The 19,184-nt window shown below is 37.4% G+C and overlaps 1 protein-coding gene across 1 annotated transcript in view; it reads left to right on the forward strand.

Annotated features, from left to right (window-relative positions):
* The window catches only part of tmem266 (transmembrane protein 266), a 481,028-nt gene that overhangs the window by 39,511 nt on the left and 422,333 nt on the right, over window positions 1-19,184 (forward strand). Inside the window, exon 2 of the mRNA XM_028823201.2 lies at window positions 9,590-9,698. Within this exon, the coding sequence (XP_028679034.1) occupies window positions 9,685-9,698 (14 nt within the window). The 5' untranslated portion in view covers window positions 9,590-9,684. The remainder of the gene's footprint in view (window positions 1-9,589; window positions 9,699-19,184) is intronic.

The raw sequence follows: 19,184 nt of genomic DNA on the forward strand, positions 1-19,184 counted from the left end.
TCTGTCATCGTTACAGAGCAGAAAATGTTTGTGAGGTGGATGTGCATCTCCCACCTGCATCTGGTGATACCGGACCCCATAAGCCACTCGCTAAACTCACACGTTTGACAATCCTCAATAAATTGTGTTTATTTGTGGTTTTGTTTTTCTTGGGCTAGAAAGTGATATTGATGGACTTTCTGTGTTATCATTAATGTTACAGTTTTCTCAGAGTGTCTTGGAAATTGGTGGATGAACAATTGTTGCAGTGCTGATGATCTTTTTCATCTTTCTAAGTTTTAAGTTATCTGTTATAATTAGAATTAAGTGCGGTTACATTAATGTGCTATTGTTCTTGTATAATTACATCAACATTAATATTGATTTTGTTGGTTCAAAAAATAAAACACAACATGTATTTATTATTCATTGACATTTCACAACTATTTTTCCACGTATTTCAAGCATATTATATTTGACATATTGCAGAAAAACAGACAAAAAAGTACATTCAAAATCACATTATATGGCAAAAAGGTTTTAAAATTTGATGCATACTCTTGTTATATTTTTAATACAGGGCACAATTCCTTCATAAATAAAAATATTTTAAAAGAAACAGTTCTGGGATTTACTTTGATACATGAAACATGTATTTTGAATGAAGAATGAGGAGGTTATTCTAAATTAAATCAAAGTAGCAGAAAACAGGCAAAAATAAGAGTGATTTGAGAAGGTTTTTACGACAAGTAATTTTACTCATCCACAGCTAGTTAGTTAATGATATGAGTTAGTCATTCAGGCTTACTAATAAAGTTAGCTGATCATCCTTAGCATATACAGGGAAAATAGTATAATTTACCTAAATTATATACTGTGACAGTAACATAACTTATAGAGAGACACAATAGAAAGTTTCAACCTACAGAAATCATTCAGCTTGACAAAACATGCAGACATAAATATCATTACAGTACACACTGCAGCAGTTAGAAACTGTAGAACAGAAATCTAAATTCTTTTAAATTTGGGCTCCGTGACCTAGATGTATCATTTGTGGTATAATCTTTTGATATGTTATGTGGGCACTACAGGGTGCTTTATGCAACAATTTGGTAGGAGTTCTGCATTACCACGAATAGAGTTAGGGTAAAGTTTAAGGAGGAACATTAAAAGATGGAATATCTGCCTTTATATTCTAAAATATGCAGAATATCAGAGATGAGGCAAAGATGAAAATGTTTAAAGAGCAGTATCAGTGTAAACCAACATACTTTGTAAAACAGTTACTGTTTTATATTTTACTCACTTTCTGTTAGATTCATAATTTCAAATCCTTTTGATTATAGCAAATAAAGACAAATATTCACCCATCACAGGTCTGTGGTTCTCTACAGGCTCAACCCTAAAGGTTGAACTTAACTTACAAACTGGTGATGTCTCTGAAGTCAATTGCTCTGGCTTCTCATTTTAGCATGCATATGCTTTCCACTGATTTCATCCAGTTCTGTCACAAAAAAAAAACAAAAATACAGAAATTTTTTTTTAACATAAATAGCTATGAGAATGTGGCCAACCTAAATACGGTCTTTGTGTGGAAATCACCTGCTGTTTCTAAAACTTGGACACCAAATATTTGTTATTTTTATTGGAAATTTTATAATAGACATATTGTATGTATATATATATATATATATATATATATATATATATATATATATATATATATATATGTTTATTTAGCTGCAGATCTTTTCCTTAGCAGTAATAATAATTATTTTTCAATGGGTAATGAAAATGAGAATAATTTACATACAGTAACTGATGTAAGTAAAACACACAAAGCTACACTCCACAAAAGGAAAATCACAATGGTAATCATAAAATAACTTGTAAAATCATAAAGATCTTACAAAACCATATGGCAATCTCACAAACATATCAAATCTACAACTACTTTTTGAAGTTGAAAGTTGAATTATCATCAGTGTGGTTTTTGCTCCAGTAGATTGAAGGCCTAGGGGTTTCGTTTGTCCAAGAACACTGATAACTGGAATTTTTGGCTTCCACTCCTCCAGCATCTGGTGCTCCTATCTTTTGTTAACATTAATTCTCTTATAGTCCCAAATTTGCTTGATTTGCCAAATTCCTGCTGTAATAACTGCATAGACAAACTATTTTATTTTTTATTACTCTATTATATTAATTAAGTAATTGATTATTTATGTAAATGTAGTTTTTTATATTTGTCAATTTGTAAAAGAGATTATCTTCATAGAATAGAATTATATACAAATTAAATACACGGTATACAAATAAATATGTTTGAGATGTTGTGAGTATATGACTAGATACATGATGTTTGGATTATCCAGCCCCAGTAATTTGTAATTTTTTTTAAATGTATTGATATTGTTTGCTTTGTATTGTTTCCCTGTTGATGGCCATTACATCAGAAATGTTGTCATCTCCAAGCTCCATTTAGCCACAAGATTATTTTTTTCCCTCAGCTGTCACTATACACAATGCGAGGAGTGTAATAAATATGTAATCAAACAATCATTCTTGGGTGGAGTACTCCTTTGATAACATATTCCAAATATTAACCCTACATATTGCATGTAGAGCTTACTGGCTTTTAGTTACTTGGATCAACCAGATGTTTTATAAAATTGATTAATATTTGTTAGCTTCCAAATTTTAGGAATTTCCACAGTGTGCAGTGATTGTTGGAAAATACATAACAAAAAAGTATTCCTTTTCTCTTTTTATATTAAGATTGGGAGCTAAAGTCTTAAATCTAACCTTGTGTATAGAACATTAGAAAAATTTTGATGTGTATGGACCAATTAGCCCAACAAAGGTTGCCAATACAATTTGCCTAATTTTTTCAAAATAATATCAAGTTCAATTTTAAAAGTACTTAAAGTACTACTGTCTCCCATCCATCCTATTTGGCAAGTTATTCCACACATCTATGGTTCTCTCTGTGAAGAAAAACTTTTAAATGTTTGTGCAAAATCTGCTCTTAACAAGTTTCCATCTGTGTCCCTGTGTTCTTGTTTAAGAAGTTAATTTAAAGTAAAAACTGGGACCCACCATACTGATTGCTTTAATAAAATTAATTGATTGTGTTTCAGTTTTCTGTGACATAGTTTTGGCACCACTGAGACTTTGGTGTCCCCAGTCAGCGCCTGTTCCTGGAAAAAGTGTTCCCTAGCTTGGAATCCTAGGCAAGTGACCATTTATGTGGATTTTGCCCACTCTGTCGGTGTGTTTATGGACAGTCTTGTTCCACCCACATCCCAAAAATGTAAATTTGAATGTATACAGCTGTTTTCCATTACTGTTTTGTTTTCCTGTCACATCACCATCATGACATCATCAGGTATGACAATATAAATATGGCAGTGATCACACACGGCCTTATCCCTTAGTGGAGAAAACAACCTTCTAAAAATGTAGTAGCAGTTAGCTTTATTCCAACTCCACCCTAGGATTAGGATGCATTATTTTATTTTGACTACTTTTCTGACTTTTACTTCTGCATCCATCTTGCCTGTTTGGTTTCTGTTTGCCCGTCTGGTATTATTCTTTCCTTTTCCCTGACCATGTCTTTTAGCTCCTGTCATCTCCAGGCCTTCCTTCACAATAATCTTCAGGCACACTTAACAAACTATGTAGCATAGCAAGAACTGGAGAACAGTGTGTTAACAATTATTTTTTAACACTGAAATGTATTAAACGTTGAGAAAGGAAAATTGCTTGGCTTTCTTAGTATATATTTGAAACAAGAGTATTTACAAATGCAAGGATATTAGAGGCAAAGGATGCAAAAGAGTCTTCTTTCTAAACTTTTAACAAATCACATCACATTCTAGTCTCAACACCTTTTCTCACAATGAGGGCACATTCGCAACAAAGTGTTTTTCTAACATTTTTACGTTAGATCAGAATGCTCCTAAACAGTTTGTGAAGTTATTTCTCATTGTTTTCACTGACACTATTTACACCTAAGCATTGTATCAGCAAGCGGTTTAGAAAACTCCTGCACGTAGAAGTTTTTGAGTGTTTCCGGTCAAATGATTGTTCCATTGAAATCAATGGTAACACTCAAAAAATGTTAATGAAACAAAATAAATTAGCATTTTGGAAGCGTTTTTACAGGAAGTCAATACCTCTTCCTAGATGAAGCAGCTCATCGAAACTAGAAAAAAAATGCAGATGTTGTCATGCAAACATATGCATTGGTCTTCTAATGACAGCTATAAGGTACATGCGTAGTTTGCAATCAAGTAACAAGAATTCAACAAAAGTTGAATGCCAATGCATTTCTGGATTATTGAGCATGCTCTATTACCTGCTTTAACACTAAATACTTAAAATGTGTGAATGACACTTCTCAATTAAGAAAAGAGATTAGTCCTTCATGAAGTAAATAACATTCTTCCCCAATCTGAACTCCCAGCCAAACACCCCAAATCACACTGTTTCAAAATATCTTTCCCAAATAACCAGATTAAAACTAAACCGATACTTTATTGATATGTATCTGTTACCAACTTGTGCACAGCACACTCTTTTCTGCTTGAGCATGGAAAATGACCGGCACAGAGGCCATCACGTGTGTTTTTTGTCTTACAACCAGTGCTGTTGGCTCCCAGTGACCCTAAATTGGGCAGATTAAATTTATTTCTCAACAACTGGATGGTGCTGCACTACTTATGTGCTTATTGACACCCAAGTGTAATACTAGAATTTTTGGGATGCTACCTGAATTCTTCATAGAGAGTCCAGAATTGTTCTCGTGACTCCCTTTGCTGCAAAACAAGGTGAACCCAACATGTGAGCTCATGATGCTGACAACACCTAATCTTCAGGACTGTGATCACCAGGAATAAAAGCACTAAAGTCAAGGAACACATTCTGGAAATGCAATAATCACTTCACAACACAACAACACCTTATAGCCTACAAAATGGAAATGATGTCAATCGTATTTTCCCTGCAAAACCCTACAAGGAAGACACCATTTTGCTTGCTGAAGCAACACAATTAGGATGCTGAAGCAAACTGAATATTGCAACAAAGAGAAACAAAGATATAGTATAACAAAAAAAGAAACGATATTTGACAAAGATAATTACACATTATAAAGTAATTGAAGAAAGGGAACGAAAAAGGAGGTGAATAGCAGCGTAGGGTGGAGAGTACATTTACTCGTTAGAGAAATGAGTGGGAAGGAGAGGGCTTAGAAATAGCTGTCAACTTCAAGGCAAAACTAACCTAACTCAAAAAAGCCTGAAAAAGAATTGAAAAGTCATTAAAAAGCTTGAAAAACACTAAAGAAACATTGGAAATTCACAACGCTCAAGTGTGAATGGGCCCATAGAGAAGTTAGTTCTTGCATGAATTTATTAGGTTAAGGGTTTCTACAGCAACATCTACTGTCATACAGTGAAACTGCAAACTGCCTGTAGTCAAATAATGCAAAACCAACAAGTGTTAGAAAAAGATTAAAGGTATTTTTATGAATGATAAAAAAAAATTACAAAGCTACCTATAATTTGAATTAATGGCTAAACGTGAAAACATAAATCCCATCATTTCATCGTATATCAGGGTTTTAAAAGTGACAGAAGTCCATAAAATAAAAAATAAGCTAAAAACTGTAAAAATAAAAAGGGATCATCTAAAAATGGAATTGGTTCCTCAGGTACACCATTCCTATCTTCAGAGGGGAATGATACATTACTGCAAATATGCAAAACGGCTTGATAAGTGGTAAGTAAACAAGCTAACAACAATGTCTAACAATCCAACAATTTTTTTTAGCTGGTGTAATACAAGTATGTGGTGCACCGAGTTCAAAGATACACATGAATGTAACCTTTCCTGTATCAAAGAATATTAGAACAAACACAATGATTGAGGAATGCCTGGGGGGCAGCTGACAACCATTCGGCCTACTTCAGCCAGACTTTTATTCATTCCAAAGGACACTCAACCCCTAAAGATTTTTTTAAGAAACTTTGTTCTCTTCAGTTTTTCTTTTTCTTCTCCAAATGACAACTGGTTATATTTTCTATTAGCCTGCTTTTGCTTTAAATTTTTAAGTTTGATTCATTTAACAGATAATTATTTTCATATTGTTCTTTTGGGAATATAGAAAAATTCTTTTGATAGTTTAAAGAGAAATGTGTGCTTATACAGTATATTAATTGACATCTTCCTTAATCACATGCCAAATACCAGTAATAGACAACTTTTTATGAAATCAGTTTCTTGACAATCTGTCACATGGAATAACTTTCATTTTGCAAAAGAAAAAACAAAAACCTAACCTAATAGACTGACATGTTTCTTGAGAGAGCTGTTTTATTTTGATCATATTTGAACCCAGAACTAAACTTTAAGAATGCCAGTACCTTACAACTCAAGTGAACAGAATAACAGGTTTCAGCTGGGCTAATGCAATTACCAAGGTTTCTCTAATAACCAATTACGGTAGCTTTTATACACGACTAAGTAAGGATAAGCCAAGGGTGTTTACCATTAGGACGTCGTAGGAATGGCTACTGAAATTGGGGCTTTGTAGTCAAATGTCAATAATTTATTAAAAATTAGTCATTTCAAGCAGTAATAGCCCTTGGAAATGCGAATAATGCCTTGGCTGTATTTTAAAATCAATTTAATGGTTTCTTGATAAAAAAGCATCAATTACTATGAAAAACATAAAAATTTATGTATGTGTCTAGAATTTTGCCTGGCAGTGTATGGTGTGTTTTATATTTTATGTTACTTTATTACCCCGGTTAATTTGCAAAACTTTTCTTAGTCTAACTTCAACTAAGAGTGTTATGTAAAATTATTCAGTAGTCTAGTGGATCACTGGAATATTAGAACTGTATTATATTCTTAGTTTGTATAGTTACCTTATGAAATATTGTGTACATGTATCGCTAGAAGCCCAAAAAAAAAAAACTTTACTAGGCAAATTTTACATTTTTACATTTTGGAGTATGGACCACTTTGACAATGTGAAAGATGCAGAGAATGGCTAACCACTACTATCCCCCTCTTTGCATAAAATCCCACTGCAGTAACATTTGTTCTATAACATTGTAGTAATGTGAAAAACATTAAAATTGAACATTGTTATATTTGCATTTGAAAGTCATAGATTTTTCCAGTGATCCAGAAATATCCCACAAAGTGAGCTCTTTGGTTTAAATGTGAAGATGGATATTAAAAACAGTACTGTCAACGATGGTGTTTGGTCAGACTGGAATTAAATAAAGTTTTGAAAGATAGTGAGATAGAAGAAGGAGGGACATGTCTGCAAACAAACAGGAGCTTGGTGGAAAAGGTGTTACACCTTTGTAGAAGAATGCCAGATGGAGCGTAACGTGGTGGTTGTTTTAGAGTGGTTCCCACCAACCAAACATCATGAAAGTTCCTTCGGGAGCACAGACTTCAGGCAGCAGTTTGATTGCTATAAATTAATAGATATACAAGAAATTACAAAATAAGCTAATGCAACTAAGAAATTTAAGTATCATTTTTCTCAGAAGACTACAGGCAGCTTGACACAAGCTTGCAAAACACATGTGACCTGCAGAGTACATTTTGAAAACCAATACTTTAGGTACAGCCATCCAAAAACCTTCAGTTTTTCCTGATCGGGGAGAAAAAAAGTCTAATTTGGCTGAAACAGGAATAAGACTAGAACTAGTGGAGGTAAATTCACTCCTCTATTTTCTGAACCAATCTTCTAGTAGTGGTGCACACAATATGAATGTTCTCTTCAACTATCTGTGCGGTCATTATCTTTGTCCCTTGAACTTTATATAATTCCCTTTTCCACTGATACCATTCTTCCCTTCTTTGAACAATTTTCTTTAGTGCCCTATGTAAGTTATCCATTATACAGTCAATCATCATTGCTCTTTGCTTTGTCATAACATGACTGTCCTAGATTCTCTGTCAATTCTTTATTTCATTAGTATTCAAATATTTATGTCAGAATCCCTTGCTATGCTGCCTTCTGACGGTGCATGGCTCCAAACCATACATGGGCCACACTGTTTATCAATTTTTAAAGCCATTCAAGGTCTGGAGGTTAATTCTTAAGTATTTCTTTTTCTTTATTCTTTATTGTCATTATGCATACACATAATGACATTTTTTGTTGGTAGGTCTCGGCTTCAAGGCAGAATACTTAAAATACACAATACACTATAAATAATAAAATAAACATAATAAGTATAAAAGACAGCAGCAATAAAACATCATCAAGTTCAGACTTTTCCTGAGGTAGTACGCCTGCAGAGACCAGTGTGCATGGGTCTGCAGGGGAGAAATACGAGTGTGTGTGTTTGATTATGAGGGAAAGTGCGTGTGCATGTCTACAGGGGGGCAGATTAGGGGTAGATGTATATGTGTGTGTATCAGCAGGGGCAGATGGACTTCACAGCTCTGGGAAAAAAGCTGTCTTTCAGTCTGCTGGTACATGTTTTTATGTTTCTGTACTGCTTTCCTGAAGGCAGTGGTACAAACAGTCCATTTCCTGGATGGGTGAGATCCGCAGCTATACATTTGGCCCTCTTCTGCACCCTTCCAGCATATACAGAGTCCAGGTCTAGGAGAGGACTTCCCACGATCCCCTCTGCTGTTCTCAACACCCGTGCCAAGTCCTTCCTGTCCTGTGAAGCTACCGTACCACACTGTCATACTGTGACAGAGAATGCTTTCTATAGCGGATCTGTAGAAGTTTGTCAGCAGTTGAGAGGAGAATCCAGCACATCTCATCTTCCTGAGGAAGAAGAGTCTTTGATGGGCCTTCTTTACCAGGTAAGATGTGTTCAAAGACCAGGTCAGATCCGATGTGATGTGGATACCCAAGAACTTGATTATGTCCACACACATTACAACCTCCTCATGTATGAATATAGGAGCATGTTCTGTTCTTCTGGACCTCCTATAGTCTACAATGACCTCTTTGGTCTTGCTGGTGTTCAAGATGAGGTTGTTGGCTGAGCACCATAGTGGATTAATGCTTCGAGTGGTTTAACTAACAGTAAAAACTTAATTACAAATAAAATGAAGCCAAAAGCCGAGAACCACCGAGCCGCTGCTATGTGTCCGCGCCACCCTGATGAGATTCTTGGATTTAAGTAACTCCCTCTGCTTATAATCATATTTTAATTTTGGTAGGCAGCATGATTACTGGATTTGGACCCCAGCATTCCTGTCTGTGTGTTTCCACTCACATCTCAAGGATGAATATGTGAGGTTAGTGGGAGGCTCTAAATTGTCTTGGTGTGAGTATGTGAAGGTGGGTGAGTTAGTGTGCCCTGTGATATGATGGCATGGTGCCCAGGTTCAGGTCTTGCCTTGCGCCTCATACTGCCTTGGATAGGCTCTGGCCATATGTGGCCCTGAATCTGTCTGAATTGGCTTATATGTGTTTGAAATGAGAAGAATGTGCTCCCAAATAACCACATAAAGAGGGTCTGATAATGCTGTTTCTAAACTAAAGCATTCTTGATTCTGTTATGAAACAGTACATTACCAAATGTGTAATTCATTGCTCTGCTCCTCTTCTTAGGTTCACTACATGTGATTTTTTGGGACGAATTCTATTTGGGGGCTACAGCAAGGTTGGAAACTGTTGGAGTTACACCCCTCTTTACATTTCTCATCATGACCAATCCTCAGTAAGTATAATGACTATTTCTCTGTTTCATTTCCTCTTTTCCCTGCACACAAATATGTGATAAAAATATGAAAGGACATTAAAATAAGGCTTGTTTTAAATTTTGAAAATATTTGGTAGCGACACTGTTTGGTAATATAGGAACCTGTCGGTTACAAGTTTCAGATGCATCTAAACACATGCAAAGCAAATTATCCTTGTATCATAAAAGTTAAATTGAGCAATATGACTATTGTCTTTAATTGTGTATGTTTTATGTTAGTGCTAACATGAAAAAAATTATAGCTTCATGCAAGTGAGGTCACTGCAGTATATCGAAGGTAAATCCAGATTAACAGGTTTTTTTAATTTGTAACAATCAAGCTAAAAAAAAAAAAACAAAACTTAATATTGGCTAGTTACATGTCCTAGAAAACAGGAAAGTCAAACTGCAGTCATCTTGTGAATGCTAACCTCCTCATACACAGACCCTCAATTGGTGATAAATTAAACAAATACAAAAATAATAATCATATATATACAGTGGAACCTCGGTTCATGAACGTCTTGGTACACGTACAAATCGGTTTACGACCAAAAAGTTCGCCAAACTTTTGCCTCGGTTCACAACCACACACTCGGTATACGAACAAGCCAGTTTCCCTTTCGGTTTGTACATGTTCAGTCTCTCCCTGTGCATTTCCTGTGCAGCGAGCAAGAGAGAGAGAGTGAGAGAGCGCGACACACACACACACACACACAGGCAGCGCGAGAGAGAGACGCACACACACAGGCAGCGCGAGAGAGAGAGACGCACACACACAGGCAGTGCGACAGAGAGAGACGCTCTCACAGGCAACGCAAGAGAGAGAGAGACGCACTCACAGGCAGTGCGAGAGAGGGAGCTGGACACATAAGGTCCAAGAAAAGAATAAAGCAGTTAAAGAATGCACTGGGCTTGATTTTGTTTTCACTTCTGTTTACATCGATCGGTTCATAGCGTGCATTGTTGCAATGTTACTTTTCTTGGTGGTTTATTAAATTACGGATTTTTTCAAATGTTAATCTTTTTACCTGTGCTTAAAACTCATTAAAAAAAAAAAGTGTTTTTAGCCAGTGGTTGGTAGCGCTATAGCGTGAACTATTCCAGTGTTAGTTTTCTCTGTTGTTCAAGGTTTTCTCAGTGTTATTCAATGTTTTTACATTTAGTTTACTATTATGCTGTGCATTTTATGGTTTAATTAACTATATTTGTGCTTAAAAACTTAAAAAAATATATATATTTACATACAGTTCGTATGGTCTGGAATGGATTAATTGTATTTACATACAATCCTATGGGGGAAAATTGCTTCAGTTCATGACCAAATCGGTTTACGACCAGAGTTTTGGAACGAATTATGGTCGTGAACCGAGGTTCCACTGTATATATATATATATATATATATATATATATATATATATATATATATATATATATATATATATATATATATATATATATACAGTATGTATTCTTAGGTCTGAATTGCAATCTGATTATTTGGGTGATTATCTACCATGTAATGCTTGTGGTTTGTTGGCCAGTCGTCAAACATCTGCTACTTCATATATATATATATATATATATATATATATATATATATATATATATATATATATATATATATATATATATAAATAAAAAGTTGTGGCACCACCCGGTGACCCCATATAATTGGAATGCAGTAGAAAAAAACAATTAGTAAATGCAAAAAAATGTGTTTTCAGACAGAAGTACCAAATTGAAATGATTTAAAACTTTTGGTCATATGTTCTTCCGGAAGAAATGGTTGGTCCATTCGGATGGGCACTGGAAGTGACGTTACAGATGCTACAGCTGTCAATCTTCCGGTCTGCAGTGGGAGGAATATAAAAGGCATTAGAAGACAGTGCCAACCCCAGGAGCGACAGATAATTACAACCAAAGCTCTTAAGCTATCCACTATGCGCACACGTGTGACTATCTATCTGTCGATCGACCGAACAACCGACAGACAGACAGACTGACAGACAGACAGACATGTGCGCATAGTGGACAGCTTAAGAGCTATGGTGATTGTAATTATCTACCATATCTATATCTATATCTACTGTATATATATATATATATATATATATATATATATATATATATATATATAGAGAGAGAGAGAGAGAGAGAGAGAGAGAGAGAGAGAGAGAGAGAGAGAGAGAGAGAGAGAGAGAGAGAGAGAGAGAGAGAGAGAGAGAGAGAGAGAGAGAACGGGTCCATCCTGACTGGGACAACACTATTTATAATAATACTCTATACTGAAGGTCAGCAAGGCGCAGAGGTGCACTGCAAGATTATTTTTTTGTGCTGATCAGGAGCTGGTTGGGACCACTGCCTGGATGGGATGTCCAGGTGCTATCTTTAAGCTAGCTGGGGCCACTGCCCTGAGAGGAAGCCAAGAAGCCAACAGCAGGAAGCTAATCCCAGGTTGCTGCCAATTATAGGTGCACTTGGCCCTTTAATAGGCTGTGGTATACTTCCCAAAGCTTCAGGAATGACCTGGGACCGTTGGTCAGCAAATTGGCCATGACCCCAGCAGTAGCCAATAACTACACTTTAAGAGAAGCTTCCTTCCTTCAGCCAGATAGGCTAAGAGTCTGGAGTGAAGTGTATGCAACACGTATTCCAAAACGTAAAACCAAAACACTGGTTACAGTTAGCAAGTGTTGGAAGTGGATGAAGAAATGACCAAAACACCTTACAGCGAGTGCTGATGGGTTTTTCTTTTTTTGGTGGATAATAGAAATGTTTTGTGATGATGATTGTAATAATTTTTTTTTAAATAGTTAGTCCTTTTAAAATTATGTAACCTGGAACTAGATGGCATGGAAAACAGGAAATCTCCAGGGGGTAAATGCTGCATTTGACAAATGTAACATCTTTTTCAAGTATGGGATTCTTGCACAGGGAAAAAATGTTGACAAATACTGAATTTCAATGACAAGACAGTCATATGGGCACCTAGAAGTCTACTTTATATACATTGCTGCTGCTGTTCCTGCCTAGTGACTCTTAAGTCTGATGTGGTAAAGTGAGGTCTGCAGCTGATCAGCACGTTTTTAAATAAATAATCACCGCACTTGTGACTCGGAAGGAGGGGCCGTGGTACCGTGGCAAGAGTGGTTCCCATGAACGATGCGGAAGTGGGTGGTTCTACACTAAGTGTACAGGTGTAGGATCGTCTGTGACCTTAGCTGGTGATGGGAGCTGCTAATCAACACAGCTGTGCCACATACCCATTTTAAAAGGGAAAGCACAACAACAACAACACAATGAGAGAGAGAGAGAGAATGAGAATGAGAACAAGCACAAACACGAGCCAGCCAGCTAGAGTGAGAAAAGGCGGTCAGTGGTCCCACGACAGAGTGAAGGATCAGCGCTCTAGGGATGGATCGTCTCCACTGAAGTGTAAAGGAGTGGGTGCGATCAAGATGGCATCCTCTCCAGGGATCCATGGTACACTGAAGCAAGCGTGAAGGAGGACGAGGGAACAACTGACCCTGAGCGGATTGGCACCAATGGAGGCAGCCAAGGCAGGGTTCAGGATGGAGAGGACTGCGGCTGTTGAAGTCTCTACCAGCTGAGCGAGTAATGGGTGAACTGGGGAAACTAGGAGGGAGTTGTGCTTGGCTCATTCAGGAGTGGAAGCAACACACTGACCCAATGACTGTGATGGTTTTTGCTCTCATTTTAAGCCTTGTTTTTAATCACATGGATTTTTTATTTTTATGGATTATTTATTTATGAATTTTGAAGCGCTGCGTTTTCTTTTTGAACACTTGTTTTTGTTTGTTTTTAATAAAAGCACTGAACACTTTTGCACCTTCCCCTTGCTTCATGAGATGTCCTCATTTGCACAGCTCATCCTGGTCATAACTATCAACAGTGTCTGGTTCAAGAGGCTCCCCAAATGAGAAGAGTGAGCATGGAGCCAGACCTGCACCATCACAAGGGTAACATTCTAAACAGCATATTCACCCTTCAGCTGCAGGTGAACCTATGACACTTTATTGCTTTCTCATCCAGCTCTTATATAAACACCATGCACTAAATGGACTGCCTTCATTTCCCAGAGTGGAAGCGCATGCAGGGTGATCCTCTACATAGGCTGACCCACAATCTTATATTTCAGAGGTTGAAGCAGAACTTGATGCCAACGTTTACTCTTCTATTTCAAGACATTACCTCATTCTTTTGAACAGCAATATTGCAATGGTGCTGATGTTTAATTTCAATCTCATACTGAAATGATTTGTCTCTTGATATATAAATGCAGTAAAGTGGTAATAAACCTTATTTTTTAGGTCATTATGCATAAGGTAATAATTAAGAGTCAGGATACAAATGGTATAACTGCACACATTTTGTTTTTGGTAGATTAAGATGAGCAGCGAGGAAAGAGCCTCACTGGCATAACGGACAGAAAAAACATGTGGATGTGATGGTTTGGACTTTGAAGGTTATTCCAAAATTAATGTCAAATGTGTCATCAAATGGCAGAAGACACTATCCACAAGAAATTTTGGGGTATCAATTGCGTCACCCCTTTTCATATTTACAGAGTCCAATATAAACAGGCATTCAATGTGGTGCAGAAGGGCAACAGAACAGAAAAATGTAAAGCAATTAAAGTTCAGGGTGGTTCAGTGCTCCGTAGAGTGGTCAACATTCAGGTGGGAGCTCCATTCTGCAGTCTGAGACAACCCCCTCTGGGAGAGGTTTAGCTTTATGGACCAGAATGGGTGGAGTCAGATGCCCTCATTGGGTGGTCTCTCAGGGCTGTGGGAGAAAGAAGAGATGACAGTATCAGTACCTCCTCATGTCCCGGAGTGGTAGTGCCTACCTTCAATGAGCCCAGAAGGTGAACTTCAGATGTGCATGTGTGACAAGTGTTTTCGGTGTCAAAAATTGAAGATGCACAAAAACACAACTGATTTTAAGTCTGTCTATGTGGTTCCGTTTAGCTGCTGCAGCCATTTTCCTAAATTTAAGTCACTCTCCTTCAATTAAACTTTGCATGCTCATTTAACTGTCTGTTTTTCAGTTCATGTTTTCAATTTTTGAAATCATGAAGGCACTGTACATTTTTATGGAATGGATGGAAGTAGATTTGCACTGCACAATTTACTTTATAAAGATTTCACTCACTTTGTGACCTGCAAATATTTTATACAGTTCACAGTATAACGTTTACTAAGAATAACATGAAATCAATATGCTCACAACCATTAAGTGGTAGCTTTCCAATATTAAACAGCTAGTTTTAGTATATAGTCTTTGTTATCTGCTGCACATGTGAGGTTTGTGTTCTTTTTTATGTTAATTGTTCATACAGATATTTTTGGAAAGGCTGCAACAAGAAAATGTCAGCATACAGTATATAACTAAGGTTGTGTGAATAGTGTATGGGGGAATGGCTGATATTCCATAATGTAAGATCCTGAAAAAACAGATAAACATACTGTGTGAGTAAACCATTCATCCAAACTATTTAAGTGAAAGAAAAAAATGAATAAAGACAGTCCATTGAAACTGATGATTTTATACAGGAATTTTATATTTGATGTTGCCTAAGTAAATACATAGTCAACAATAGGGAGTGTTCACATGTTGTCCTTCGACTTACATGTGTGCCAGTGTAGCTTAAGTATCAAACAGAATAGAATATAACACTTGGAAGAATTTAATCTTGGCCTTATTTTGGAGATGCAATTATTGTTATTCTGAGAATTAATTTTGGAATTTTCACTCCAACTAAAAAAGTCCATCCATCCATCATCCAACCTGCTATATCCTAACTACAGGGTCATGGGGGTCTGCTGGAGCTAATCCCAGCCAACACAGGGTGCAAGGCAGGAAACAAACCCGGGCAGGGCGCCAGCCCACCGCAGTATCATGAAAACTGAGCTCCAAAATACAAAAAAATACATTGATTATTTATTAATGTGCTGCTTTAGAGAGAATAGAATCAGAAGATGGCAAGAGGATGTCATAATTTAAGCAAGGATTGAAACCAGGCAGACTATAATTAAATAACCAAAGCTCAGGTCACGTAGCCAGAATTGTTTGTCAAAGAAAAGAGTGGTAAGGTGTAAGACAAAAAGAGTATGTGTAATCAGAGCCAAGAAACTCAAGACATAAATCAGAATCAGAGGGCATTTTTCAGCGCATTTGCTATAACACTTGAAATATGACTCAGGAGGCATCACAATCTTTTGATCATCATGTGATGTTCCTACTTCTTGTTCATCGTCCACCTGTGGTCAATCCACAGGCTGTCTATAGAAGATTCCAGAGATGACAATGTGTATCAGAGAAAAAATCAAGCCATAAAGTTGAAGGTATTACCTGCAGAGCTAGAAAATTGTTGAGGCACAGATCTGGCAAAGACTACAAAAAAAAAACTCCTGCAGGTATTGATGGTCCGAGGCACACGAGTGGTGTCCATAATTCTTAAATGGAGAAAGTGTTGGAACAACCACAACTCTTTTCAGAGGCTGGTCATCAGGTCACACGGAACGGATGAGGGAGAAGAGCTATGGCAAGAAGAAGTGACCAGATGATGGTCACTCTGGCTGAGTTCCAAAGCACTTGTGTGAAGAAGAGAGACATTTCCAGAAGGACAACCATAACTGAAACACTCAATAATCTGGGCTTTATGACAGAGTGGTCAGGTAAAAGCCAGTCTTCACTAAAATACACAGGACTTCTGCTTGGAGCTTTCAAAATGGCATCTAAAAGACTGTCAAGACTGTGAGAAAACAAAGATTCTCTGTTTCTGAATGAAGCAAGATTAGCTTTACATCTGGAGAAAATCAGTCAACCAAGTAAAATATAAAGGTATCCTTAGACGAAAACCTGCCTCTGGAGCACTCTGGACCTCAGACTAGACCAAAGGTTCACCATCCAACAGGACAATAACCTTAAGCACAAAGCAAACACTACACAAGTGTGGCTCTGGGAATGTCCTTGAGTTTACCAGGCACAGGCCAGACTTGAACCAAATCAAATATCTCTGGAGAGACCTGAAAATAGCTGTCCACTGATGGTCTCCATGCAGCCAGACAGAGCTTAAGAGAATATGAAGAGACAAAAATGGCAGAAAATCTCCAAATCCAGGTGTGTGTGAAGATTGCCACGTCATTCCCAAGAAGACTCCAGGATGTAATTGCTACCAAAGGTGCTTCAATGGAGTACTGAACAAAGGGTCTGAATACTCATGTCAATGTGATATATCAGTTTTTTTCTTTGCAAAAAATTCTTAGATCCTGTTTTTGTTTTGCCATTCTGGGGTATTGAGTGTTGCTTGATGTGAGAAAAAATGAATTTAAATGATTTTAGTACAAGGTCGATATAAAACAAAATGTTGAACTAAGTGAAGGGGCATAAAGTACATTCTGAATCCACTGTACATGTGCTTTGTAAAAAAAGTCTCATGACTATTTACCCTGTGAAACCTTGTGAATGCTGCTACCAGACCACTATGTTGTACTGTTCAGTGCCTATAGTAAGAGTTCTGTATGAATAATTTTGTGTGGAGTCCATACAGTGTGGTTGTGCCACACTCTCAAGGAGACATCTTGTTGTCTCATTTAGTTTTCTTTTTGTGGATTTCTATAGACATGACATCATAGATGTCTTCTAGCAGCAGGGGATTCCCCAGAATGGAGCTCAACACTGTTGCTGAGGATAAGGAGCTCTGTTCTGTTCAGCTTAACAGATTTTCACTCCTGGGCTCTCTGTGAATGAAGAGTATATGGAAAGTGAACTGAAAAGAAAAATTTTCTACTTTGTCTAAATTATGTAGCAAAAAGTGTATGACCAATAAACAATTGATACTTTTGATACTAAAATGTACAATATCAATCGAGATGCTTAATATGAACATAGCAGTATATATATAAATAAAATATATATATACTGTATATATACTGTATATACAGTACTGTGCAAAAGTTTTAGGCAGGGGTGTGAAAAAATGCTGGTAAACAAAGAATGCTTTCAGAAATATAAATACTGATTGTTCTGCCACTCAGAATAGCTGTTTGATGTTCAAATGAATATTAATATAACCTTTTGAATATTTCATGTACATAGTTGTAAGGAAGCGGAGAATAGAAATACAGGAAGTCAGTAGATTAGACAGCATGTTTCACGATTAGTCAGTAGTTAGTCCCCATCGAAGCAAAGGTCTGTAAGTATTAGTTTAAGTTAATTTGATAAGTATAGAGCAAAGTTATATTGTTTATTTAAATCAGTAATTATTTGTATTTTACTTCTTTTCAGTTTTCACTCTAACTTCATTAAATCGAATTAAAATTGGAGCAAAGCGCTATCTCCTGACTCTATTAATCGTTTGGTGAAGTAGAGTTTGGCTGCTGTTTAGTTTCTGGGTTCAAACACCAAAGACGAGAACAGAATAGTGAAAAGACTCTTTAACAGTTGGGAATCTGTTTTCGGTATCAAGTTGGATTGTGTCATGAGCGATATCGACAACTCTCCCATGCCGGCTCCGCAGGCGCACGACGTTTGCATCTTGTGTAAGGCACGAGCAGCAAGGGCCCGCGCTGAAGCGGAAGCCGCGACGTGCACGCGGCATCCTTTGCTGAACGCGAAGCGCGGTTAAAGATTGAACAAGCTAGAATGGCCATGGAGAAAGCCAAGTTGGATGCCGAATTGGGAACGCTGATATTACAAAGAGAAGCGGCCGCTGCTGAAGCGCAAGCCGAAGTTTTAGAAGCGGCTGAAGACAATGACGGAAGGGCGTCTGTGAAAGGAGAGAGGCACACGCCATCAGATAAGTTTGCATCAAAGCGCGCAAGCAGCCGCTCCGGCGGGGAGGCGGAGCTACACGCTGATTCACTCAGAGGAGCAGGTTTGCAGTCAGATGACCACTTGAAGATGATCATATCACGTGGGGAACACCATTTGCCCTTAAGACGTCTGTGCCTAGAAAATAAAAGCAGTCAAAGCTAATAGAAGATCGTGATGCCTTTTTTGACTCTTATCTCACATTTGATGATCATAATCCAAATATAAATAGACAGGAACAAAAAGATCACTGCATGGATGCTCAGCCATACCCTGATTTTTTCAGCCTGCCATCTCAGCACTATGCACAGCCTCACAATCAGACCACAATGAATCATACTCAGGTTCTTCCAATGACAGACTTTGCTAGGTACCTAGCACGCCGTGAGTTGGTAAATTCAGGACTTAGCCAGTTTGATGATCGACCTGAGAGTTTCAGGGCTTGGAAGTCTTCCTTTACTAATGCTACTGGAGGCTTGGGGCTTTCAGCAGCAGAAGAACTGGACCAGTTAACAAAGTGGTTGGGGAAGGAATCGTCTGAGCATGTAAAGAGAATCCGTCAAGTGCACATCAATAATACAGGAGTAGCCCTCAGGAAAGCCTGGGACAGACTGAACGAGTGCT

This window comes from Erpetoichthys calabaricus, chromosome 17 (genome assembly GCF_900747795.2).
Source record: "Erpetoichthys calabaricus chromosome 17, fErpCal1.3, whole genome shotgun sequence".
Taxonomy (NCBI): Eukaryota; Metazoa; Chordata; class Cladistia; order Polypteriformes; family Polypteridae; genus Erpetoichthys; species Erpetoichthys calabaricus.